This window comes from Apus apus, chromosome Z (genome assembly GCF_020740795.1).
Source record: "Apus apus isolate bApuApu2 chromosome Z, bApuApu2.pri.cur, whole genome shotgun sequence".
Taxonomy (NCBI): domain Eukaryota; kingdom Metazoa; phylum Chordata; class Aves; order Apodiformes; family Apodidae; genus Apus; species Apus apus.
In genome coordinates this window covers 30,061,987-30,089,646 of record NC_067312.1, presented here as the reverse complement: position 1 = coordinate 30,089,646, position 27,660 = coordinate 30,061,987, and the positions used below count along the sequence as shown (strand labels likewise).

The window sequence follows — 27,660 nt, the reverse complement described above, 5'->3', positions numbered from 1 at the left end:
TCAGCTTTACTTAAGTCTCTTCTCAATCAAGTTAAAAAATTTTCTAATTTGATGGTGGAAATTTGACATAATGTGAAAGCTTATTTTAGTATCATGGTATTAACTTTTATGCTGTTCATAGACTTCTTTCTTGTTTTCACCCTAAGATGGTGGTGTTCTTACTACTTCTTAGTAACTTTCTTTATTTTTGTTTGTAGTAGTGACCAAGGTGAAGCCATAGGAATCTTGTGTCTTCCTGCCTAACCTACTCAGTAATTCCAGTTTTAGTAGTTGTTAGCACATGCTACTGAGAGACACCCTCATGGCAAGCTTTAAAGCTTATGTTAAATACTAACGTACAATAAAAATAAAACCTGTCTAATTTTTATAAAGATGTTGAAGTATAACCTTTTTTTAAGTCTTAACTGCCTTCTATTTCCTAGGAGACCATTCTAGAGTATGTAAAAGGAATTCCATCTTCAGAATTTGGAAATCCTGGAGGATGTAATGAGAGATCTGAGCTCTAAGACATTTTTAACATGAGTAAACATACTGTTTTCCCATATTTTTTGTAGTTAGTTGGACTGATTGTATCTGATACTTTTCAGAACACCAGCTTGAGCCAAGAAATTATATGAGACACTTTTAGCCCAAACTGTTCAGTTGCTGGAAACAGTTTGGTTCTGTACTCTTTTGTACCCATGTATTTTCTTTTGAATTAGCTATGATGATTATTTTTTTATTTAAAAATTCTTGCACTTTTGTTTGATTACTGGTGAGCTGGTTTTAACACTGGTGTGATTTGTCTTAGTTTGCCTTAACTGTTTAGAAAGAAAAAGAAATTTCTCCTCAGTCCTTTAAAGTTCAATGCTGTCTTGATATTATCTTTTCCTGGACTGCTTCACTTTTGAACTCTAGCTATAGTTCTGAAGTGAGGCAGGAATTTCACATACTTTCAACTGACATGAGCCAAAACTGCTGTGAAATAAATAAAAGCTGCCAGTGACACAGAGAGTAAGATTTATTTCTTGTGCCACCCCACAGAGAGGATAGCATGGTGGGAGAGTTAGTCTATAATAAACCTAACTACTTTTTGACAGCTGGAAAGGTTTTTGTAACCCAGATCAGTTTTTGGGTGCAATTTATCATGTTGCACAAATACCTGTGCTTGTGTTCTGCCACGGTTTTGGGGAGTCGTTGTAAGGACAGGACTGAGCACCTAGGAGCAAAGGAAAGTAGGATTAGTTTTGACAGGAACAGTGCCATTTTGTGGCAGGTAAAGTTGTCCATAATATTACCATCAAGTGCTCCAAAAAGTCTTCAGCTAATGAACAGTTCCTCTCCTTAACACCTACTATGTTTAAAGAGGGAGAGGACAGAATAAGTTAATCTGATTTACTGTTTATTTTAGTGCCTGACTGGAAGTGAGTAAATGGGAGATGCGGAAAGTGAACTTGGATGACTTGTTTCTAATGCTCTGTGCACTGTCTAGTGAACAGATGGAGAATGGCTCCCTAAGGATTGTCTAAGCTAGAATATCTTCTAGCATTGATTTATTCCTTAGGACATTTGATGTCACATCCTTTCAGTTCAAAGCAGTGTGACTATAAGAGTAGAGTAAAACTGGAATTAATAGAAAAAAACAGACTTTACAGTAACAAGAATTTTAGTAAAGATTCTGGTTTGTTGCTTATACTGAAGTAGATAAGATATGGGGGAAGCTGCAAGCAATGAGCAGTCAATTAGAAATCTGAAGTAGAATGTATTGGCTGAAAACTCTGTTGAGGTTTTACTGTGTTTTACCTCAGGTTTGCTTAAAATTTGGACTATATATATGCAGCACAGTTCAGTTGCATTTGAGCTCTTAGAAATCTGCTGTAACTAGCAAACCAATGAAGTAGTAGCAAAGTAGCCCAATTCCACTTCTACCTGAAGCAGCATTGATGGAAAAATAATTTTGAAAAATAAATGTGGTAGCAAACTATTTTGCCATTATATTTGAAATAACGTAATGTCTTCTGTCTAATACATACAATTTATTTTATGAAAAGAGGTGGTAAAGTGGCACCTTCTACCCTGATTGGCGTGCAAGATAACAGTTTCTGACATTTTGGATCCCATTTTTCATGTAGTCTTCTGTATCAGGTAGAATCAGTGGCAGCTGCAGAGAGAATAGAAATCTCTTGACTGCCTTTCAGGTAATCACCTTCTTTTGTCACCTGAAGAAACAGGGTTTTTTTTGCAGGAAACTGTTAATTAAACTATTCTGTAGATCAGTTGTATACATTTAACTGTTTAATATCATAGCATAACTTTTTTTTTTTAATCCCTTCTTTTCATTGTGTAATGTGAAACTGACAGGATTGCAGATACTTATTACATAGTGAAATTTTTGCTTTTTTTGCAGATGTTATTTTGCAAGCTGACTTTGCAATGAGCACGTTTATTGTAAAATGAACTAGATTTTGACAAGGACAGTTAATTCTAGACGTTGTCCTGATTATGTTCAAATGTAAATTGTCTTGGAGAAAGCATGAATATTGAAAGATTCCTTGTTTGCTGAAATGCAAGATTTTATTTTGGTAGCACCATGGAATTTGAATTATCTCCTGCAAGCCTGGTTGTTAAGTGCGTAGCTGTCTGGGGAGTGAGAAAGGAGGCTGGAACAAAAGATGGCCACAGTTAAGTTGACAGGTTGAAAATGGATGGAGGACAGCACCTTCCTGAGAAGGAGACAACACTCTCTCTATAGGGAAGGCAAAGTCAGAAAAAGTCAGATGAAGGTGAAGGGAAGGAGAATTACTTAGTCAGAGGACACCAGCCAAGTTCATGACTAATTAGGCTTTGGAGAAAATGCATTGAAGATTTTATTTTATAGAGGTGTGTAGCACACTGAAGTTCTTGATTTAGTAACAAAAAAGGTAAAAATCTCTTATTACAAATGTTCTGGATTCTGCCATGTTTTAATCTTATTCCTGAAGGTTTTAATTAGATAGCTTTACTTCCCAAGACAGGTGAATGTCTTTGTCTTTGGAAGTGGATATAGCTTTTAAACAGGTGAGTCGGAAGGGCTGAAAAGCAAACTAAGGTTTTCTGCAGCACCTGCAGAAAAAAGTATTTTGGAGTGCACCTGAAAATTAGGAGCTAGAAAAACCACAGGTTCAGGTCAGAAATATTTAGAACCTCAGACATAAATTAATCTGTAGGATATTGAGACTATCCAAAGGAGTATATTGGGCCAGGATGAAACATAATATTTTCTGTGTCTGCAGAATGAGACAGCAAATAAGCTGCTATTAAATTTGTTACTAGGAAGTAGCTGAACTGAGAGAAGACACTGTTTTCTGGATCTTTATTTATTTGCTACATTTTTTAAAAAACAGATTAATATGTGGCAAAATTAATGCAAAATGGCTCATTTACTAAATAAAAAGTTATAAAATATGTCCTCTGTGTACAGTAAAAAGAAGGGAAATTCTGCCATATATTTGGAAATGTTTGGCAGGGAGATGGTCGTTAGACAGGACAGTACAGGTACTTCTCAAGCAGAAACTCATGTAACCATCAAAAATAGATTAGAAACCTTATTAATATTTTAGTGAACTTTACAAACAAGAAAGTGGAAAAACTTACTGTGTCTTCTCATCTAGGCCCTGTTAAAACTTAATTATTACTGGATTAATCCTTGATATTACTGAATTAATAATGGAATCTTCACTTTTTAGCAGAAGGTGGGCTTCCTTCTCCCCATTCTTTCTTCCTTCTTCTCCTGGCCTCCTTTCCCCTCCTCAGTGAAGTATGTACCGTGCTTGAGAGATTTTTTTCCATGTAAGGAGTTTTCAGTTATGCTTGTTTTCATCTGTTACTATATTCACATAAATGTGCATGCAAACAGGTAATACTATAGACTGATAAGTGTGTGTTTGCACGCACATTTGCATATTTAAACTGCAAATTCAAATATTCTTATTTTAATAAATATTTAGGAAAACAGAATTTTTATTAACCTGCTTGACACCTTGCAGTTGAAACATTTTCTTTTAAATTCAGCTTAGATTCTGTGTTACTGTTCATCTTAATCTGTAATGTATCTAACAATCTTTTTTTTTTCCATTCTTTGTCCCAAAACCTTGATTTGTAAAATCAGATGGTCAGTTACTGCTTCTCTCTGGCCTGCCTGCATCTTTTGAAAACACAAGTATGAACCCAAAACATTGTGTTTTGATTCTGAAATTTACATGTTTACATCCATACTGTTTCCTGTACTTCTGAGGAGAGATTAAGCATGTGGAGCTTTTGGAATTGCGATCAGCTATTTAGCTGTCAACCAGCTATTTACTTGTATAATATGAATGGATAAAGCAAATTTTAGGGTTAAAATTTTGAAATCTTCTCCACAATAATTACTATGTCTTCTCTGGTGTTTGTGTCATCTGCTTATCTCACTAGCTTTCAATATTTTTGTCCGAGTCTTCAGTTTTTTGTAGTTTTTTCTGCTGTGTTTTTGTGTTGTATATCTGAAATAAATGTGGTAGATTAATCAATGCTGTTATACTTATGTAATAATTTTGCCCCTTACCCCCTCCCCCCTTTTTTTTTTTTTACTTAATTTGTTTGAAATGTTTAATAAGAGAATATGGGATACCATTTTAGGATACAGATTGGTGTAATTAGGTATCTAGGGCATGGAAGTGCACGCTGAATCCTTTTTAAAATAAAGAAGTTTGAATGCTGGTATGTCTTTTCATTAGCTGCCCATAAATGCTCAAAGATAAAACTGATGAAGAGATGTTAGGAGTTAATTTGGTTTATAATTTACTGCAAGTCATTCTTTCTGACTGTACTCATTCCCAGTCTTCAAATAACATCAGGGGCTAGTTGTTGATATTTGTAGAGTTCAGGATGATGTTGCTGAAGGTAAAATACAAGACACTGACTTTTAAGAACTTTTACTTTAGAATATAACTCTAAGCATTTTCAAAATAAAAAACACTTTCAGTTATAGATGAGTTTGTGCAGTATGAATACATATCATATATTCTAATTCAGTCAAAACTGTCATTAAAGTGTCTGAAATTCTAGTATTTGGCCCATAAATTGGCTAATAAGAACATTCAGTATCAATCCATATCTAAATTGAAAAAGTTATTGATCTCTCTCTTTAGGTATCTGATGTCCAAAGCAGCTGCAGATCACCAACTCCCTCTCTATGTGACATCACTAGAAAACGCTAGACTGGTGATGTCACACATACCACAGAACCCCGTTGCAGAATGGAGCAGGCCTATTAAGGGTAAGGTAAGTTTTCTCCGTCCACCACCACCCCTTTTCAACAATATTACATGGTTTTATAAGATTTCTAATTTTCTTTATTTTATCTCCCTGGGATATAAAGTAAAGATTAAAGAAAATCTTACAAAACTGCTTAATATTGTGGTTGTGTGTGTTTATTTAAAAACAAACAAAAAACCCCTCCCTTACAAAGTTCAGTCCTTACCCCATATCTGTATCCTGGCTCCAATCTGCTTTGGGGTTCCATAATGAGTATGCCAGAATAGCATATGTTGGGGCATCACGGAGAGTGGAGTCAGCATTTCCTGGCTGCTCTGGATGTCAGAAACCTTATTTTGAAAGGTAAGTTTCCAGCTGAGAATGTGTTGAATGTTTCTCAGTTTTTCTGTGGAATCATTTGGCACATTTCTGAAATGTATTTTAATTATGTTTTCATTTTTTTAATTTACTTCTAACTTACCACAGGTGAAAGTCACATTTTACACTTGTCATTTGTCTGGGCCTTTTTTGGTTTTTGTTCTGCTGTTAATACCCTACATTGTGTTTCCAGAAGAAAACAGTGTTTTGTTTATCAATACCTGGAACCTGATGGTAACTACCAGTCAGATCCAAGGTATGGAAGTAGTGGTACTGGCAATGTGAAGTACAGATCACGTAAGAACATAACTCAGTGCACATCCAAGTTACGTACTGGATTTTAAAGAATCAGTTAGGAATGCTAGCATTTATCAAACTTAGAATTAGTTCAGGTAAATTGAAGGGGAACTGTTTCTTCACATACCTGTTTCTCTTCAGTGATAAAGACAGTTTTTACCTCTGAAGTACTGTCTTCTGTTCATGTAATTGTATAATTTTTGTTCATGTCTACTAATATAATCCTGCTGAATTTCATAAACACCAGAAGGCAGTGCATCCAGATCTCCGTTTCTGCACACCCCTTGTTGACAAGAGGACTGAGCTATAGGGATGTAATAGCTTTTCCTTTGTATTAACCCTGCTGTTCCACTAAACCACTCCTCATGGAATTTCCTAAACAGCTATATTTTGGTTACCTTGAGTGCAACAGTCATGGCTACTCTGCTGTGGTCAGTTCCTTCTGTGCCATTAGTTGTTGTATTCCATTTATTTGTTATTCCCACAACACAATAGGTGATTCTCAGAGGATTTTGTCTTTTAATTTTGTAAAGAACCTAGTGTGCAGTGGTTGAAAGGGACGTTTGAAGGTCTCCTTACCTTGAAACAGGACTTTTGTCAGTGCTACACTAAGTCTGGCTAGCCACGTTCTGAAAGTAAGAAAGCAAGCACTGAGATTCAACAGCTTCTCTGTCCAGCTTGTTCTAATACCTTATGTTTCTGTTGAAAATATATTTACGTTGGAGTATTGCATCCAGTTCTGGGCTCCGCAGTTCAAGAGAGACAGGGATCTACTTGAGAAAGTCCAATGGAGGGCTGTGAGGATGATTAAGAGACTGAAACATCTGCCTTACAAGAAAAGGCTAAGAAACCTGGGTCTTTTCAGTCTAGAGGGGAGAAGACTGAGAGGGAATCTAATTAATGTCTTAAAATATATGAGGGCTGGGTGTCAAGCAGGCAGGGACAACCTCTTTTTCACTTGTGCCCTGTGATAGGATGTGGGGCAGTGGATTCAAACTCAAGCACAGGAAGTTCCACCTCAACATGAGGAAGAATTGTGAGAGTGACAGAGCACTGGAACAGGCTCCCCAGAGAGGTTGTGGAGTCTTCTTCCCTGGAGACTTTCAAGACCTGTCTGGATGCTTCTGAGTTATCTGCCCTAGTTTTGGTCATGACCTGGCAGGGGGATTGGACCTGATCTTTGGAGGTCCCTGTGATTCTGTGATTCTAAGGTCCAGCCTCAACCACCTAAGCCTCAGTTTGCAGCTTTTTTCCTGTATTATTACTGTATTACGGTATTACTGAGAAGAGTTTGCAACACATTTGCACATTTGTAAAGGCAACATTATGATCTCTAGAAAGTAGTAGGCAGCTATGTAATGCTGAAGTAGGGAGTTAAATCATAGCTTTATCAATTATTGAATTGATTTATTTTTTTTCCCTAGAAAAAATACAAGACTGTGCTAAGGTAATGAAATGGAATTGCATAGGGAAGGTAATGCTAGATTTTGTAATGATGTGTCTTAAGGTTATAGACATTTTTTTAATGTGTTCCTTTTTACTATTTTAATATTAAAGTAATAATAGAAGATCATTTGTGTAATATCTGGCTTTGCGTAGATCTTAACTGTTGGCATAGAAAACTAAATTAACAGCAGTAACTTACAAGATATGGATTTTTTTTTCCCTTAAGTGTTTTTTGACCTGTGTTTCTTCTCTGTCCTAGCTATTTCTGAGGAAAGAAAATTCTTCTCATAGCTTAAATTTGTGTATGTTGCCACTAACAGTTTTTATTTTCAACTCTTAAGCACCAGTAAGAAACATGTCATTGGGATACAATTTGGGAATTTGGGAACGTGTTATTGGGAAATAATTTACTTTTTTTAAATGTTACTGTAATATTTGCACTAAAATTATTTGGAAGCAAATGTGGAATTTTCCAGTGATTATATTCATAGGACACAATTTTTGTTAAAAAGTAGATCTCTTGAATTTAGAGGGCAGGGAATTGGTTATTTTTTTGTTCATTTTTGTAATCAAGGAGAAAAGTGACTTGTTTTTATTTTATGTTTTAACGAAGGCAGCCATGTCTTGAAGTCTGCTCTTGACTAAGCCTTCTATTTGTGTCTGGATATTCAATGCATGATACAGTTATCACTTCAAAGTTTACTCAGTGGTCAGCTGATATTTGCCTGCATCATAAATCCTTTTTTTATTTCCTACTTAAGCTTTATTTAAAGATAGAAAATTATTATTTCTTTGTTTTTATTTTTTAGTATTTTTTTATGTTTTTAATACTGTTTTCCAACATCACATTCTTTGCTATTTCAAATGTATCTACATGAGCCAGCCATGTGAGCTTGCAGACCAAAAAGCCAGCTGTGTCCTGGGCTGCCCAAAACAAAGCATAGCCAGCAGGTCAAGGGAGGTGATTCTCCCTCTTTACTTGTCTCTCATGAGACCCCACCTGGATTACTGTGTCCAGTTCTGGATCCGCCAGCACAGGAAGGTAATGGACCTTCTGGATCAAGTCCAGAGGAGGGCTGCAAAAATGATTAGAGGACTGGAGCATCTGTCCTATGAAGACAGGCAGAGAGACTTGGGATTGTTCAGCCTGGAGAAGAGAAGGCTCCAGTGATAACTCATAGCAACCTTCTAATACCTGAAGGAGGCCTGCAGAAAAGCTGGAGAGGGACTTTTTACAAGGGCATGTAGCAAGAGGACAAGGGGTAATGACTTAAAACTTGAAAAGAGGAGATTTAGATTAGACTTTAGGAGGAAATTTTTCACTACAAGGGTGGAAAGACACTGGAATACCTTGTCCAGAGAAGCTGTGGAGGCCTCATAACGGCAAAATGTTCAAGGGCTAGTTGGATGGGGCTCTGAGCAACCTGGTCTAATGGAAGGTGTCCCTGCCAATGCAGAGGGATTGGAACTAGATGATCTTTAAGGTCCCTTCCAAGCAAAACCATTCTGTGATGCTGTGTTTATTTCTATATGCTGATAGTAGTGCCATTATTTTTGCCATTTTTATTTTTGTTTTGGTACAATCCACTTACAATCCACAATACTGTATAATGTATAAATTAATCCTTTCAAAACTGTCTGTGAAATTTTGTGTATCTTACAAGAGAGATAAATCTGTGTACATAGTGTTCTTTCTTGTTAGCAATTCTGTTTACTGATAACATTGGGAGGTAACACCAAAAGCCTTGGTAGGCTACAGGAGGCACAAGGGCTTTTTTCTCTTGCAGTGCTCAGTGGCAGGTTTTCTGCTGCAATGCATTGTATGTGCAAGTATGACTAGCTACAAGTGAAGGAAGCTAGAGTACAGTTCGCTGGCTTGTCTGTGAGCTCAACACTAACAATTATGTGGTAATGTGGCAGAATTTCCTACTGAAAATTTTTGCTTTTCTAATTTTAATTGAAGAATGAAGAAGTAGCGATTTTTTTCTTATGTAACCTGTAAATTATTATCTATAAAAATATATATACCTGGTCTTCAAAGAAGCATTCAGCCTGACTGATATTGCTGTCCATTGAAGAGATCTGCTGAAATGTCTGGAAAGGAATTATTCCAAAGTCCATAGAACAATCACTATTGTAGACTTTGGAAAGGCAGCTGTATCAAGATTTGTCCAGCTTTTCCTGCTCTACATTACTTGGTATGCTGGACCAAAGGAAGCTGTGAAGGATACGAGCTCTATCAAAAGCTAAACATGCATATGAAAGAAGTAAGTTCCCAAGTCTTACTTCTTTTTCTTGCAGAAGCATAGTGTCTTTACTGTCTTACATCCTTGCTGACAAGTTGAGATAAAATCCTCAGTTACGCAAAATGCACAGAATTACTGGAGTGGCAGAAATACTAGAATACACCGCATCTCTTTTTGTACATTGCTACATATATGTAGCAATGCACATATATGTAAAAAACTAGAGAATAAATTGCTGGGAAGAAATATTCACAAGGGGTATCTAAGGGTGTTAAGAATGTGCCTTCAGCATTATGACCTCTGTGGTTGTGCTGCATATATATACATGCTGACTGTATTTTCCTAGTGTCTTTTATCCTCATTCAGCCTTTCCAGATGTATTAAAACATGAATTCTTCCTGGAAAATCATAACATTATGTGTATCAGTTTGGAAATGAAAGCCAGTTTTTATTTTAATTAAGTTAAAATCTTAAAAGCTTTTATGTTAGAAAACTGCTGCATAGGCTGTTATTTCATAAATTACCAATTTGCAAAACTTTTCTTCGAAAAAGGTCTTTATCTAGAAATTTGAATAAGATACAAAAATGTAATGCAAAAACTGTGTGGTTTTATCCCTGAAAATTATAGTAAATTGTTCTTGCAAATAATAATATAAATTATATCACTTATGTTAAAGAGATTAAGGTAAGATTTTTCTGTATAAATTGCTGTCTGTCACAAGTGTACATGTAGGGTTGGCATCTCTGTCCTGAATGTATTATTAACTACATTAGTTACTCAGTTGAGTAATTTAAAACACATAGTGTGTTTGTAGGATTGTGCATCGGTTTGAAGTTCACCCTGTAAAAAATGAACATCCTTGTAGTATTGGGTTTTTTTGCTAGAACGTTCTCTTCATAGTATAAAAGTGTAAGTATTAATGTCTTGCATAGGCTAAGGGTAGCTGTAATTGTAACTTACTAGTATTTTTTTTCCAGTTATTCTCCTCATGTGCTGTATTAGTGTACCAGAATTATTGTAGTACTAATCCAATATAACAAGCTTCTGGTCTAATGCAATGAAAAATGGTATTTATGTTTGCAGGGAAGATGGTACCACCGAAAGCAAGCAGTAAAGGAATTGCATGGTACCTTGATACGACTGCTTAATGAGCTGCTACCATGGGAACCAAAGCTAATGAAAGCATTTCAAAGAAACAGGTAATTAGCTGCTCTTTTTCAAAGAATAGTACATGGGATGGAAAACAGAACAAAATTCACCTTTTAAAAATCAATCAATTTGGCTTCTCAAATAAATGAAAATAAAACTTTGAGGAGTGAGGCACTGGCAGTACTTGAGTTGGAAGCATTATTTTATGTTCCAGATTTACTGTCTCTCAATAAAGTTGAGTCTAATCTCCAAATTTTATCTTTTTTTTCCTTTAAAATGCTCTGGAATCTTTAAGCATCCCTACCAGTAGTTGTATCACAGTCCACCTAGGATTTATATTGTTATTTATTTGGTTTCGATGTGCTGAAAACCTGTATGTAGAAAACTAGACTAGTGCTGCTTAGAATACTTTGTCAGACTGCTTACTGTCAAAAGGTATGTAAGTTGATTGTTAATGAATTCTCCACAAAAAAAAAAAAAAAAAAAAAAAAAAAAAAAAAAAAAAAAAAACAAAAAAACCACATTCTTTTGAGGTCTTTGTAACCTTGTAAATTTGAAATGCATCTGAAATAATGTGTGTCAAGAAACATCAGTGAAGTGGTGACTGATTTAAATCTAGTATGGGCCAGTGTTAGTAGCAGTGAAGTTGCTACCCAGATTACAAATCCTGAAAAGACTGAGTATTGATTTGGTATGGGTATTGTGTTTTAAAGTATGGTGGTGTTGTCTGTTAGCCATACAGCTGTTGCTATAATCATACCTTAGTTCTGCCACATAGGCATTTAAAAAACAAGTAATTATTAAAAGCTTGAACTGTGCCAGATAATAGGTAAAGTCAGTCAGCTCCTTAAATGTGTGAAGGAAGCAACTTGCACAGTCCCATAGTGCAGAACTAATTCTGAAAAGTGTAAAAGGTGTAATATTTTTAAAAAACACCATCATAGCACCAAAGGCAGTAAACAGAACTACTAAGAGTTGGTTTCTTAGTAGCTTATTTTATAGATATCATGCATGAATTAAGTCCTTATTTGGAAATTTGACCATTTTGCTTTAAATAATGGATCAAAGTAAGAGCTTTGCTTTTTTCTATTCCTTTCTATCCATGCTTCTGTTCATTTTCCTCAGCTGTTCATGTCTTCCTGTGTGTAGCAATTCAGACCCCTTTTGGAAATGGCAGATAGTAATATTAATGGAGAGAATTTCAGCTTCCAGTATATGGGGTTTCCAGTTTTTCCTTTATGTAAATTCTGCTGTTGAATGGTTTGGTGCCCAGTATTAGTTCTCTTTTATTAACTGTGATTACAGAATACAAAAGTAGAATTGTTGTATAAAGTGTGTAGAAGTACCATACATGAGTAAATTTTAGTCTGGAACTGTGTGGCCAAGTTCTTGCCACGTATGTGTGCTAGTAGCTAGAGAAGCAAGCACTTAGTGTGGAGGTTAATTTCTGAGATAATTTAGATTTCTCAGGATGTATATTTTAGGCTGTAACTCCATTTTATTTAGCAATGCTACCTGAAGTATTTTCATTATATAACTCTTTGGACAGACTCATAATATACCAGCACAGCTCTAGCTGAAAAACAATCTTTACAAATTGTGGGGAAGAAAGAGAGAGGTGTGGGGGAAGGCAAGATCAATGTCTTGGTCAGGTTCATTATTCAGCTTTTAGGCAGCTGTGTAGCACCAATGACAGTAGTGAAGAAAGATGTCATGTGAAAAGGAAGAAGCAACTGAGTAAAAGGTTGCTTATGCTGGTGTAAACAACAGTGCCACCACAAGCTTAGCTGCAGTCACAGTGTCTGTAGGATGTCTCAGCTTGCTGCTGACATCTGGTTGCATGACAGCATTGACCCTCTGTATTGTCAAGAGCTGGGCATGTCTCCTTCCTTTTGTGCAAGACCTAAGTATGGAGTAAGAGTCTGGAGTTTTCCTTTCTTTTTTGTTGTCTTTAATTGGTAGGAGAACTATTTATGATAAAAATCCTTTTTTTTGTTTGTTTTTGTTTTTTTTCCCCTTCCCAATGGTGCTCTGGTCTTTTCAAAGTTACAACAGCATATAATGTTAAGTGGTATTTGGATAGCAGCAAAATTTAAAAGGAAAGGTTACTACTTGTGCTCCTGATGGTATTTGTTCACTGGCCCCAAAGCAGAAGTTCCTTCAAAGGAAAAAATGGAAGTTCCCATCTAGAAGCTATGGTACGATAGTGGTTCACTAGTGTCCTTCCATAGTTCTTTTACACCTAGACATCAGCCTTAAAGTCAGAGTTGAAGTTTCATCCATGTTTCATCTTCATATAGACTTCAAGGTTTTCTTCTCTCAGTAAGTGTCAAAGATGTGAGTAAACAATTAGGTCTTACTGACCCTGACCAGGTTCACCTGGGCCTCCATCCACCTTCAGTCTTTGCTGTAGGATTGCCAGTTTCTGGCTTAACTACATCAGTTACCCTGTCTGGCCATGGGTCCCGCTCGTCTGGACTGACCCTCATACTGACCTTGGACCTGCATCATCACTGTGGAGCTGCCCATAAATAACTCAACTGAGTTCTGACCTTGGCAGCCATCACTGGACTCGATCCTGATCTGACCCTGTAAATTGACTTCCCAGCTTGACTTCAGACCTTCCTCAGCACCAGGAACTTGGCTGTTGATCTGGACTCTTTGTTGAACCCAGATGCCAACCCTAGGCCTGCCCTGCTCCTTCATTCAGATGCAATGGGATGACATCCTGACTGGTGAGGCTTATGTCCTGCCAGCTGTGACATCATGCTTGACTCTTCTCTATTCATCTCTTAGGGAGCAGCTGGCCAGTGCTGCACTCAGTGCAAACTGTTACTTTAAAATGTAAGACTGGGTAAATTTAAGAACTTACTGTCTTAAGTGTTAGATTCAGACTAGATTCTATTCCACACAAGATGCTGATTCTTTTAATCTATTTGCTTGCTAAATAATCTTCCCGGATATTGTGTCAATTACCACCAGCTGAATCCTGTAGTTTACTGTATTGTACACTAAAATACCCTATCAGTCTTCTCTAAACAACTGTTTAGAAGAAAGGACAATGGAAATATGTAGCAGTTCAAGAGTGCCAAGGTAAGTGGATATGTTTGTAAACGGTGTTGGAATATATAAAGCAGCTATGTATTTCCATCCTATGCACATTCTTTAGTGGAGTGTTAAGCCTATGGAAATGACAATGGCAGCTCTTCTAATGGCCCAGAGGTAAGAAAGTTTTCTTAAAGAAAAAGTTACATTACAGTCTCCTAGCTGGGCCAAAAGCATTATGCATTTAAGAAAATAAAGATTTACCAAATTCCCTCTTGGGGATTGCCTTCAGAGGAAAGAGTAGACATGTTACAAGGTAACACAGAAGTCCGTACAGGTACATTTGTCACAATGCAACAGAAACAGAAGATAGATGCAGTAAAATGGTGATGGTCATATTTGATTCAGTTTTTTTGTCTAATTTTAGGGGAGTTAATGACATGGAATTCAGTTTTCTAGGTTTTGGAGACTTGCAGACAGAACTTACGTGAAATTTTTTTAGTGGCGCAAGCAGTTTGGCCACAACTTTTTATGTGGCAGCAAATACAGATTAAAAAGATGTTAAAACTAGTCTGGTTCTTTAGTAAAGTTAGTTTTGTTATTTTTAAGGTCTAGATTGAAGAAGGACTATGACGACTTTAAAAGACATCCAGACCATGAAAAATTTAACAGAGAATTGTGGAGTAATGATGAAAGTGAAGTTGATTCTGGCAAAGATTCTTTTGCAGTAGCATGCACTAAATCTTCAGAGTCTGTAGAACATGTGAAAGTTCCTGAAAAAGATCACCCAGAAACTGGTAAGCATTTACTGGAATTTGGTAGCTTGAACATGATACAGAAGTGGAATCAAGTTTGTTGAGGACATTAACTTTTCCCTGTGAGCTTGTGCCCTGCTTTTTTACCTTAACTACTACTGTGATCATATTGAAATAGCTTGTGATGTGTGTCGACGTATGTAGACTAGAGGAGGGCAGACATGACCAAGATAAAAACTCCGACTAATGCAAGTTTTTACTATTTTTTTTGCTTAACTATTTCTGTACTAACATAGTAGGTCTTCTCAGAATGTATGTTTATAGTGCATTGACCTTGGCTGGCTGCCAAATGCCCACACAGCCACTGTGTCATTTGCCTTCCCTCACAGACAGGGAGAGGAAATAAGATGGGAAAGCTCATGGATCAAAATACAGACAGGAAGATCACTCACCAGTTACTGTCACAGGCAAAACAGACTCACTTGCAGACAAATAAGTTGATTTACTGCCACTTAAATGTAGAGTGGGGTGGTGAGAAAGACAAAAGCTCGAATACCTTCCCCCCTCCCCGCCATCTGCACTTTCTTCCCTGTCTCAACTTTGCTCCCAATTCTTTTGCTCTCCTCCCCTGCTATCTGGCACAGGGAGGGCTAGAGATTAGGTGTTGAGGTCAGTTCATAACACTTTGTGTCTACTTCACACTTTTGCACTGCTCCAATTTGAGGTCCCTCCCATAGGATACAGTCCTTCACAAACTGCTCCAGCATGGATCCTCTCCACAGCCTAGAGTCAGGGTTAGATTGCTCCAGTGTGGGTCCCTGAGAAGCTACAGTTCCTCTTAGGAGCCTGCTCCAGTGTGGGCTCTCCATTCCACAGCAGCTTTCTTTAGGGCATATTCAGCTGCTGTGGAATGGGGTCCTCAAGAGGCTTTGGTGTAGATACCTGCTCCAGCATGTTACTCCATGGGAGGAGATCATCTTGCTTCACTGTGGTCTTCACAGGTTGCAGGGGAATCCATTCCAGTGCCTGGAGCACCTGTTTTCTCTCCATCCTCAATTACCTTGGTGTCTATAGGGTTGTTTCACCTACAGTTTTTTCTACACTCCTCTCTATCACACTTTTCTGTACAGCATTTTCCATGAGGCATTACCAGCTTGTCTGATGGGCTCAGCTATGTCCTGCAGTGGATCTGGTTTGGACCCAGTTGTGTCTGGCATGGGGCAGCTCCTGGCCTCTCCTGACAGAGGCTTCTCTGCAGGTCTCCAGTGCCAAAACCTTTTCAAAACCCCAGCGCAGGCCCTCTGTCCACCTGGCACTCCTGCCTGTATCCTGGGCCCTCATACTCACTTCATGCCTTGCTTGCACAGTATGAAATGTGGTACTCACAGCCTGGTCCTGCAGGCACCCCACACTCACAATTCTGACTGATAACACCAACCCAGACCCCAGCCTGCCACCCCCCTCCTTAGGTAATGTGGCTTGAAGTTTGCAAGTGGATACACACTGCCTCCATACACACTGGGTTTGGGGAAGACACAGACACTCACCCAACAGCTGGCACCAGTCACACAGGCTGTAACCCTGGTTTTAACTTCCCCTTCTGCTGCACATCTTGTCCTGGGTTTGTATAACTTTACTGATTCCTTCACCCCTTGCAGCCCAGTGTCCAGGATCTCCCCTGGCTTACAATCATATCAGTTGCAAAGTCCAGGTTGACTATCCTGGAAAGGGCACCTGCAGCTTTTGATAGCCCATCAGTTGTTTTGACTGATGAAGTTCCTTCTTGTCTTTGTCTCCATGCTTGTTTGTTTGATCTGTGTCTTTGTATTATTTTTTCTGGCTTCCCCCGTTTTCCCTCAGTTTCCTAATTAACCCTGTCCTTGATGAGAGGACCTTGCTGGAATAAACTGTCTCACTCTCTCACACGCTTTTATCAATTAGTGTGAATGACCAGGCTTGATGTTACTTCTTGTCTCCTATGCCAGTTGGGTTTGTGTCCCTGTATATTCTTATTGATTGTTTTCTTCTTTTGTTATGTACCTCCTTGACCAGATACCCTTAAAGAAGCAGACATTCTCCTTCCACATGTCCTTACACTTGCAAACTAGCATTTTGCCTTCAGCTAGGTGCTGTAAAATTGTTATAAATTGCAAATATGTAAAACACAGTTTCTGTTCTAATATCCTTGCAGATGGAACAAAACTGTTAGAGATGAACTTTCCTGCAGGAAAAAACAGAATTCTGAAAAAAGAATCAACTTCTAAAGAAATACAGAAGACACTTCCCAAATGTGTTAAACGACAGTCCAAGCAAAGTAGTTGTCTGGATCAAAGCACTAATGAACTTTCACCAAGGAAGAAAGCTAAACTGAGCAGTATTGAGGCAGTGACCCAGAGTTCAGAAAGTAGCCTGCAGCCAGATAGTTGTTTGGCTGAGCTGAATAAATTTGAAGGGTCAACTCTGGAATCATTTTCCTTGACAGAACCTACAACATCAGTATCAAACTTTCTGAAAGGGACCAAACCCATCCAGGCCTTGCTTGCCAAGAATACTGGGAACAAAGTGACCTTAACAAATCAGCTGGTACCTCCCCAAGGCATAAATGTGTCTACTTCTGAAAATCCAGTTTTATCACCTTTGAAATCATCACTGATAAAACCAGCATTGCCCTGCCAGACCAACTCAAAAACTCCTTTACAAATTATATACAAAATGCCAAGTGGTGACTGTGTACCAATAGACCTTCACAACAGCTCCGTGAAAATTCAAGTGCAACCTGTGATTGACCCTAAAACTGGAGAAAAAGTCATGCAACAAGTTCTTATTTTACCTAAGAATTTTCTTATTCAGCAGAAGGAAGGAAAAGTTGTATCCAAGGACACCGAGTCACTACAAGAATCATCAGAACTGCAACATACAGCTTTACCAGAAATATCAAATGTCAGTGTTTCTTTAAAACCTCCTCTAGTAACAGGCTCTGCAAGTGCTACCACTCAGTCATTTAGTACAATTTTTAACAAGAATATTACCCAATTGTCACAAGTGACCGGTCCCATAAACAGTACACAATCCATGCTTGCTGTAACTTCAGCAGGTAACTTGTTATCATCAATTAAGATGCTCCAGACTGACAAAATCAAGACTACAGTTTCAGCTGCCACATTACCTGTGTCTTTGACTTCACCTCCTCCTTCCACAGCTAGTCAGTGTATGATATCAGCAACAGCAGTAAGTGCATCTCCAAACACTGCTTCTGCCAGTCATAGTGTTGCATCACAGCAGACAAATGACTCCTTTGAAGCTAGGCAAGAACTGAAGACTGTGTGTATAAGAGAATCACATTCTATTCTGGTCACAACACGAGGCGGAAACACAGGAATTGTAAAAGTGCAAACAAACCCAGACCAGATTTCACCTAGTAGTTTATCATCTAGTTCAGTTCTCACTTACACACCTCAATTTCAGACTTTTCTTGTGCCAAAAACCACCGCATTATCATGTTCTACTCCCCCATCTGTAGCAACAGCCACATCTGGTCTCCCACATATTGGACAAGCATCATCTTTTGGGTTTGCCCCATCAACAGCTGCTTCTGTTAACATGCCAGCTTTCCCAGCTGATTTTTCCCAGACAATGGAGAAAAATTCCAAATTTACATTACAGCAGCCTGTTGTTGGGGGTACTTTGGGTCGAGTAATAGAGAACTCCTGCTGCATGTCCTCTTCTTTATCCTCCGTTTCATTAGTTAGCAATTTGATGTCAGCAACTCCAAACAGTCCTGTTAGTGTGACTAGCATTGGACAAAATAACACTGTCATAACTCCAAATTCTTTAGTGCAGCAGCAAGGTTATACTAAAACTAAAATAAAACCTGTTACACAGTCTGAGTCTAACTCGGCACCAAATGGAGATTTAATCAGTGGTACTCCAGTCCAGAAATTTACATTAGTCACAAGTCCACCTATTTTATCACCCTGTGGGGCATCAGGAGTCAGTATTATACCCTCTCTGGCATCCACTGCTATTAATGCTCAGAAGTTGGTTTTTATTAACACACAAATTGCCAGTGGCCCATCAACCACCAGTCAAGTTGCAGAGGCATTAAAACATAACCTTCCTTCTTCCCTAAGCAAAACCCTTGTTAATGCTACAGAACAACCACAGTTGGTTCTGATCCCATCTACAGTAGGAGCACCAATAAGAATAAATTCGTCGCCAACCATTGCTCAAGTAAAAGATGTCAAAGTTGGACTAAATATAGGTCAAACCATTGTAAATACAAAAGGCAGTGTACAACAGGCTCCACCAGTTAATATATTGCATTCTGCCATTTCTGAAGGAGAAGACAAAAAGAGCATGGGCTTGGCACTAACTTTGACAAGTAGCAGTGCTTTAGTTCCTGTTCCAAGCTTTGTGAGTCGAAGTGCTGTTGCATTTAGTGAATCTGTATGTGTTGCAACAAAAGCTGAAAGTGCCTCTAGAGTAACAACAGCAAATGCATGTGTAGAATCTGTTTCAGTAACATCAAGTGAGACTTCTTGTGGAACATGGCCCACTGTCTTGATTAAGGGAAATGATCCCTCAAGAGTAAGGCCAGTTCTGGGTAATCGACTGTGTACATCAAGTAGTGGAAATACTGTGGCTGTATCAACTGTGAAAACAGGACATCTTGCTTCATCTGTGCTGATTTCAACAACACAACCAACAGTATCTCTTCAAAACATGGCATCTGCTTTGCAATTTCCAGTCATTAGCTTGCCTGGAGTGGTAGCCACCCCCCATAAATTGTTACATACAGTTCCTCGCTTGACAGCAGTTCCAACTTCTCATCCAGTACAAAAGAGCCAGTTGCCCACACCGCTTCAGTTTCAGACATCAGGAGTTCTGGCTGCTATACCAAGTAATGCAGTTCTTCACAAACCTCAGAACGTGTTGCCCCCTCCGTCACCAAATACAGGTAAAGTCATTAGTTTTCCCAGTTTTTCTTCCCTACAGTGCCAGCAGGTGCCTCCCAGTACAGAGAAACGAAGTCATACTGACACTTGTGCTTCTGCTGTTCAGATGTCTGCAAGTTCACCAACTCTAACAAGCAAAGCAGGAGGTCAGTGGAATGAACCTTGCATTCAACAGAAAATAGTCATTAACACCTGTATGCCTTTGGCACCTGGAACGCAGATGATGATTAATGGTACTCGTTTTGTTGTTCCACCACAAGGCCTTGGAGCTGGCAGCCACGTTCTTCTTCTCTCGTGTAATACCAGTATTAACCATGGTCAAGAGCCTCAAGGTATACCTGTTGTTAGTCCAATAAACTCAAAAATCATGCTAGCACCAAGTAATTCATTAAGTTGGCAAATATCAAAACTTCCTTTGAAAAGTTCTACAAAAATTGTGAACTCCTTTGGTTCTGCAGATGCTTTACCCATCGTATATGCAACACCCCAGATACTTAGTACTCCAGTTAGCTCATGTACTCTGCTGTCAGCAGCAGCACCGGCTGTGTCATCAGTGATAAAATCTCCTGTTAACGTTATAACTACATCTTCTGTTGTTTCTGCTGCGTACCCTCCAAACTCCCATTTACCAAGCAACACTAAAGTGTTTCACTTAGACACATCTATCAAAAAACTGTTGGTTAGTCCAGAAGGAGCCATTCTGAATGCTATAAACACTCCAGCATCAAAAGTTTCTTCAGTGTTTTCATCGCTGCCTCCTGTTGTTGTGTCCACAAGCAGAAATCCTACCACTGTCTTCCCTGCATCTCAGTCATCTTGCCTTGATAAACCTGACAAAGCTGCATCCTGACTTTACTGCAAATGAGCCACTTTGAAATTTTTGGGGATTCTTCTGACTTTAAAAGTTGTAACTATTGAATAATTTCTTACATTGTTTGAAACAGTTGATTTACTCAAAATTGCTTAAGACTGCGGTTCTTTCATATTTCCCTGTGGGGCTTAAGAGAAGGAATTAAAATTCATTTAGTTTGTCAGATGTTTTCAGAGAGTTCTTTAGTAACAAGGTCAGTAATGACCAAGGAGTTTATTAAGCATTTTAGTTTGGAGAAATGTAGCCTTTTGCACATGATCCATCTTACAGTAGGGACTGTTTGCCAGTGTGTTTATGACAGTATACATCTCCCTTTTATTTGTCAAATTTATTTTTTATTTGGTCCTGTAAAAAAATATTTATGCATTGTCAAAATGCAGTCTATGGTATAGAACTGTACATATTCATGAATTACTAACAGTATGTACTGAACTGTATGTACAAAGAACTATGCTGTCGTATTTATGTTTTGTTTACATATGTATAGTTTTTTAAGTATTTTAGTAACTTTGGACCAGTGTACTGTTTAGCAACAATGCAGAAGAATCTGCATATAATAAAACAAGTTGCTGTACTTATTTGTGTGGGTGGTAGTTGACAAATGTATCTACCTGTTACACCATGGCAGAATATATATATACACATCTTCCTACTTAATGCAGATATATCTCAGCATTTGGAATATAGTAGGATGAAGTTATTTAATCTCTTCTGCTTACCTTTGTAATTTACATTTCACATGATTTAATAGGAGTTGGAAGGAAGGCCAATTTGTTGATCCTCTTCATACAAGGGGGATAACCCATACTTCATCCATTCTTATTAAATGTTTGGTTATATTGCCTAAAATCTCCAGTGATGTGGTAAGAAATGGTTTCCCAGACACTGGTCTAAGTCATACTGGTTGCTATTCAGGACTACCATGTTTTGTCATAAATCTCATGGATCTATTGAACAGTTCATCATAATTTTTTTTTTTTTTTTTACAGCCTCATATGGCTTTCTGCAGACCTGATAGCTTCAATCTCTTGTCTAGCCATAACAAGCTATCCATTTTTTTCACTAATCATGCTTTCTAGATATGTACTTTTTTCTTTAGCTTTTAATTTGTTTATCTGTAAGCACTGTTAAATGCTTACACACTATTAAAGGAGGCCTTATTATTGCTTTGAATGGGAACATATTACATAAATCTTCCCTTTTTATAGTGTATTTAATATTTGTTGCCTAATTTTCAGCTTTTGTTCTTATAAAACCCTTGGGTTGTTTTCTGCAGATCTGCTGGATTCACAGATACATAGTGCAGTGTTCATGGAAGCAGAGGAGTTTTCTGGTATCTTTTGAATCTTAGCATATAATGAAAGGGCTACTACCTAGTAGCTCTTATTTTATGGAAGATTGTTATTTTATAGGTGTTGTTTTAAAATCTGAAGTCACAGTCTGTTAGCTGCTTGGAAGATACAGTCTTAGACTGAACATTGCAGGGGGATAGGATTTTTTTGTTGGTTGTTTATTTAGAAACTAGAAGGGAATATTTCAGAATAACTCATGAAAATTATTTGCATTTTTAATAGGTGTGACTTCAAAGGCTGATAAAGGCACACATGTCTGTATTTAGCTGCATTCTTGGACTGATTTTGATCAAGACAAAGCTTAAGCTTTTGCTTCTCATCTTGCTGAGTTTTCTTCTTACCCTCCCCATTTGCTATACAGAGTTTGGCAGTTAGGTTGAAGTATAAAACCACATCTTACCCCCTCTGTGTTGAATGCTCTTCATATTGTTCTGGAAAGCGATCTAAGAACTAGTTAACTAGAGTTCTGATACAGTGAGGGGAAGAAAGGCTTGTGCCTTTCATAGGCACTTACCCTTTCTGCACTAATTAAAAACTTAATTCGGAAATTGCCTCTTTCTGGATCAGCAATTTTCTTTTATCTCAGGGCTGGGAAAGATGGAAGCTGCTGGTTTTGGGATGGGAGAATGTTTGTTTTTCTTTTAGAAAAAGCTACTTGTTACACTTTTTCTACTTCTTTTTAAAGGTGTTATGCAATCTGCTTTGAAGGTACCAAGTAGTAAGTGGTGTCTGCTTGTGTACAGGGATAAAGCTCCTTGAATCTGGCTGCGTTTTGCAGTTGAATGCTGTAGGTGATTTTTACAACAGAGGAAGCTGGCAGGAAATGTCCGTTTCTTCATGGACATTTTACATGGACTAAACCAAGCAACATACTTAGTTTCCATTGATGGAAACTTGGGACTGACTTTCTTGGGATTTTTCTCTTACAATGGCTGTTTTTCCTTTTTAATTTTCATTTATGTTTGTTGTAGACTAAATTATCTACATTGTTTAGAAAGCTTGAGACTAGGTTCTAATATTGCAAGTGGCCTGGATGGAGAAAAAATCTTGTATGACACTTTTGTGCATGCTAATATAGTAGAAAGATTTGTACTATAATTCTAACAGAGAGAAAAGTTAGAAGAGCTTAATTGAGAAACTCAGACATCACACTACTTACCTGATTTTTATACATTTTCTAAATTACTATGATAATATTTTAGAATACTTTCATACTTTGCAACATGAGAAGTTTGATTCAGTTTTATTAGAATTTTCATGGACTTTTGTCTCTACTGAACACATGATCATCTTCCATATCCTATAGGAGAAAGGCTTGAGACTGCTATGTAATGGCTTTACATGATTCATTATTTTGTAAAAACAAATTTTAGTCATTTTTGTGAATAAAATTCCTCTTCCCATTACTGTTCTCCAATAATACAAATGTTGGTCAGAGTAAGACTTTTTCAAATGGAAGTAAATAGCCCATGACATTTAACTACATATCCTTGATTCTCTGTACCACATATTTTGATTTCATTTTAATTAAAGCAGAAGTGTCTTTACTTGAAATTAAAAAGACAATAATTACACAAATAAGTTTATATAAAAATGAGTCTTTGAAGAAAATATGTTCAGTTTTTCAGAGCTTGTAAAATGCCTGGCTTTTAGACCTCTTCAGATACTATATACAGATATTCAGACACTGTATTACATACAAGACTTTGGGTTTATAAATGACTTCCACTTTTTTATGCTATCTTTGATATTTACCTAAAAGGGCATATTCTGCAAAATTTTGCTTGACTTTGAGTAGAAAATTACATTCATTTTGCCTCACTTTTCAAACCCATGTGTGTGCATGCTGCCATTCTCTTCTAGGGATTCTGCCTTTACCATACTAGAAGCAATTCAATTTCACAAGCATTAGGAATCATGGAAGTACCTGTTCAAACCAAGTGTGTCACTGTTAAGTCATTCAAACCCATGCTGATTTTGCTTTGTGATGCAGCAAAGAGTACAGTGTGAAAAATGAAGCAAAAATTCTCCTGATAAGTAAAGAGAAACTTACTTGTCTCATTTAAGTAGGTCAGAAGATTACTAGAAGTTGGCATTTGAAGGGAGTCCATAGCCTCATCACAGAGTTGGTTTCATAGCTGGTTTTGCTTCAGTTTTGTAGTAGTTCAGATTTGTAGTAGTCCAAATGGATCTTAAAGTAAATTAATAGTTTTTATTAAAGCATGAATGTTTGTTATTATTAGGCTGTTTCCTTTAAAAAAGAACAGCAGGAGGTGTTCACAAAGGCTTAAATTCATGTAAGCCTGTTCTCTGTAAGCTGCATCTGAAGTGAGTTTACTCACTCAAAATATCAGTAGTGCTGTACCAGACTAAAGGTCTGTCTATCCTAGCATCATGTCTCGGAGCAGTCAACAGGAGCAGTCCAAAAGAGCATAATAACAGGTTTGAATACTCTTCTATTATACACTGATCTGTAATCCAGATTCTTCCTGAGACAGCTGTGATTATTTTTTTCAAATTGAATAGCTCTCAGTGTATTTTCTTGATGAAATTGACCAATCCTTTCTAGAATTCTTCATGAACACATGTGAACTATTACCATCCACAAGATCCTGCGGTAAAGAGTTTTTCACACAGTATGTAAGTACATCTCCTCTTTGTTTCTGAACCTGCTAGTTTCAGTTGAAGCAAATAGTATTTTTATTGTAAGACACAATAAGCCTTTGCTCTTTATTCATCATTCCATGTGGCCTATGCAGACTTTTGCCATGTTGGTTGTCTCTTTTCTAGAATAAAGAGCCATAGCCAATTCAGTTATTTCTTAAATGGAAGTAATCAGTTGCTCTTATTTAAACAGAGAGGGGAGATTTAGTTTAGATACTAGGGAAGAAGTTCTTCACTATAAGGTTGGTGAGGAACTGGAATGGGTTGCCCAGGGAGGTTGTTGATGCCCCATCTCTGGAGGTTTTTAAGGCCAGGTTGGATGAGGTTTTGTGCAACCTGGTCTAGTGGTGGGGTTCTCTGCTCATGGCACGGGGGCTGGAACTTGATGATCTTTAAGGTAACTTCCAACCTTACTGATTCTAGGATTCTATTATTCTGTTGCTGTGTGTACCTTTTTCAGTTTTACTACATCCTTGAGATATGGGATCAGAAAAGTGCAAGTTCTAAAAGCACTTCAAATCTGTTTAGCAGTATGATGTTGGTTTGTCTCTCATAATTATTTCAAATTTTGGGGGTGGGTTTCTGACTACTGTTTAGCCATGTACTAATTTTTTGTAGAAATAACAGTGCTAAACACAGCAGTGTCAAAATAAGTTCATCCTATAAGACTGTGCCACTTGCAGAATATGTCTGTAAAGACATGATCTTTAAGCCAGACAACTGAAACCAGTGCAAGTCTAGCACTCCCCTCTCTGTACTGTTCCTACTTTGTTTTAGCTCACTTAAAAATCTGAAAGTCACTTTGAACACCATGATTTTTTAAGTCTCGTTATTTTTGTGCATAGGCTGCAAGCCTAAGTGTGTATTAGCTGCAGGGTAATTTTATATGCATTAGCACCCAAGTAAAACTTGCTGAGCACCTGTTGAAGAGGCCACTGTTGCAAATATAACACAGATTATGTTCTATTTTAAATTTTGTCCTCACAACTACAGTGGCATAAAATGAACATTAAGATCTTGATAAACGTGTTTTCTATTATTTTATCAAAATACCTAATTTGCTCATAAGCAGTCATACCTGGATGTCTGATATAAACTTGTTTTCATGTATTATTGATCCAGAAGTTCTGGAGGAAGTTGGTGGTGTTAAAATATCCTCATTTTAATCTCAGCTGACCTAAACACATGAAATGAAAATGGTAAATGAAGCAAAGTAAATTAAATGTAATTGATTACCTATGACACTTGTTGAAATTAAGTTTATTACAGAGAAAGTGTATTAAAACATGCATAAATATTATTTTCCACCTTTTACAGATGAAGACAATGAAGTACAGTGTTGTCATAGTAACATGGAAGAACTAGGAACATCTTTGTTCCCTGACTCCTCTACCAACATCCCATCCATAATTAAAGGTTAGACAACTAGATTACTGCTTTATTTTCCCCTATTCTTGCTTTTCATAAAAAAGAAAAAAATATTAGAAAATGAAATTATTTTCAAGAGTCTGAGTGGCACATTAAATGGCCCTGGAAAACTAGCCCTGGAAATGAACCACTGTAGCTGTTATTTTTATAATTATTTTCAGGCTTTAAACTTTGCTTGTCAATATTGATGTCATAAAAATTGGAGAGGATGCTTCTTTAATTAATACTGATTCCTTCTAGTAAACATATATCTAGAGATCATGGGCAGCTCATACCATCATATACATTGAGATCCTGTCCACATAATGTGCTAGTATTTGTAGAATCATTGCTCACTCCCTTTTTTTTAATCACATGCAGCAGTAAAATAGAATATGAAGGAGGGATTAGTGATTTGGTGTTACTATGTAGTCACAGGGTGTCTTGGTTGTAAAAAAGAAAGTGGAATTATGATGAATCAATTTACATATTACAAAAAGCAGGGTTTTTTTACGTATTTAATTTTAACTACTGGGGAGCAGGAATTGCTTGCATCTATTTATAAAAATCCTTGTCAATTAATATTAGCAATACTAAAATTACAATAGCTTGTTTGAGGCTAGTCTGGCCAGCATTCTACAGTTCAACTACATGTTACTGATGCCTTCAAAGTACTATTCGTGCCTGTAGAGTGCTTTCCTGCAAAGTTATCTTAGAAGGACCTTGGACATACAAACACAAGAATTGGGGGACACCTGTCCTAAAGTGTTTCCTCCTTGCGTAGCCTAAGAAATTAATGCAAAACCATAACCTTTTGTTAAAAAAAACAGCCCATATTTGAAAGTTCGTTTCTTACTTCTTACTTTCTTACAAATGGAGTGCAAGTGATGTGGCTGATACAGAAATTCAGTTCTTGTATTAGCTGCACCTTGGACTGAGTGTTTATCTCACGATATTGACCAGTAGAGAACACTTAGTGGAACGAACAAGAAATAAATCAAGTATGAGGTAATTTTCACTAGTATGTATACACAGCCTCCACCAGTAATTCCAGGAGAACTGTGTGAACTCAGCCTGGTCTGGTCTGTGTGTTTCTATTACTGCTAGTATTCTGGCAAACTGGAAGAAGTATCACCTTGGAGTCTGCTGTCTTCCATATTCTTCAAGAAATGTGTGCTTGTGATCTGTTAGTTTGGCAGAGTTTTTTGGTAGTAGGGGAAGGGCCCCAGGACTGGCTCTGGGAAGAAGCTGAGAAGCTCCCCCTGCTCAAAAAACAGCCAAGGATCCATTAGAAGGACAATAGATGCACCTCTGCCATTAACATATGGAAGAACTGAAATGAGACCTGAGCAGAGCAAGCAGAGAAAGAGCTGAGCTGGAGAGGCAGAGCTGTGCCAGTGGCTGGTGAGGAAGAAGGTGCCGCAGCAGAAGTTTCCCTGCAACCCACATGGCAAGATGGCAGCTGTCCTGTGCGCTCGTGGTGGAACATGGTGGAACATTCCCTGGGGTTGCCAGGAGGGGTGGATTTGCTGCCAATGGACTCTGATTGCACAGCTTTGGAAGACCCCGGCGCCAGAGGAGTTGGGTGTTCCCGCAGCAGCCCATGACTCTGTGAGAAGCCCAGGCTGGAGCAGCTCCGGACCTCGTGGGAAGGACTCATGAAGGAGAGGTTCGTGGAGGACTCTCTCCCATGGGAGGGAGCCCATGGGGAAGCAGGGCAGGACTGTAAGGAATCCTTCTTCCTGAGGAGGAAGGAGCAGCAGGAACCACCAGCCTGCGAACTGACTCTAAACCCCATCCCCTGTCCCCCTGTGCCGCTGGGGGGAAGGAGGGAGAGAAACCAG

The 27,660-nt window shown here is 37.9% G+C and overlaps 1 protein-coding gene across 4 annotated transcripts in view; it reads left to right on the top strand.

The window, feature by feature from the left end:
• Positions 1–20,967, top strand: part of KIAA2026 (KIAA2026 ortholog) — a 53,383-nt gene extending 32,416 nt beyond the window's left edge. For 3 of the 4 annotated variants that reach the window (XM_051643295.1, XM_051643294.1, XM_051643297.1), the window contains 3 exons: positions 10,702–10,817; positions 14,422–14,609; positions 16,759–20,967. In XM_051643295.1, the coding sequence (XP_051499255.1) occupies positions 10,702–10,817; positions 14,422–14,609; positions 16,759–20,372 (3,918 nt within the window). In that variant the 3' untranslated portion in view covers positions 20,373–20,967. The remainder of the gene's footprint in view (positions 1–10,701; positions 10,818–14,421; positions 14,610–16,758) is intronic. The other variant, XM_051643296.1, reaches the window with a different exon arrangement.
• The last annotated feature ends 6,693 nt before the right edge of the window (positions 20,968–27,660 follow it).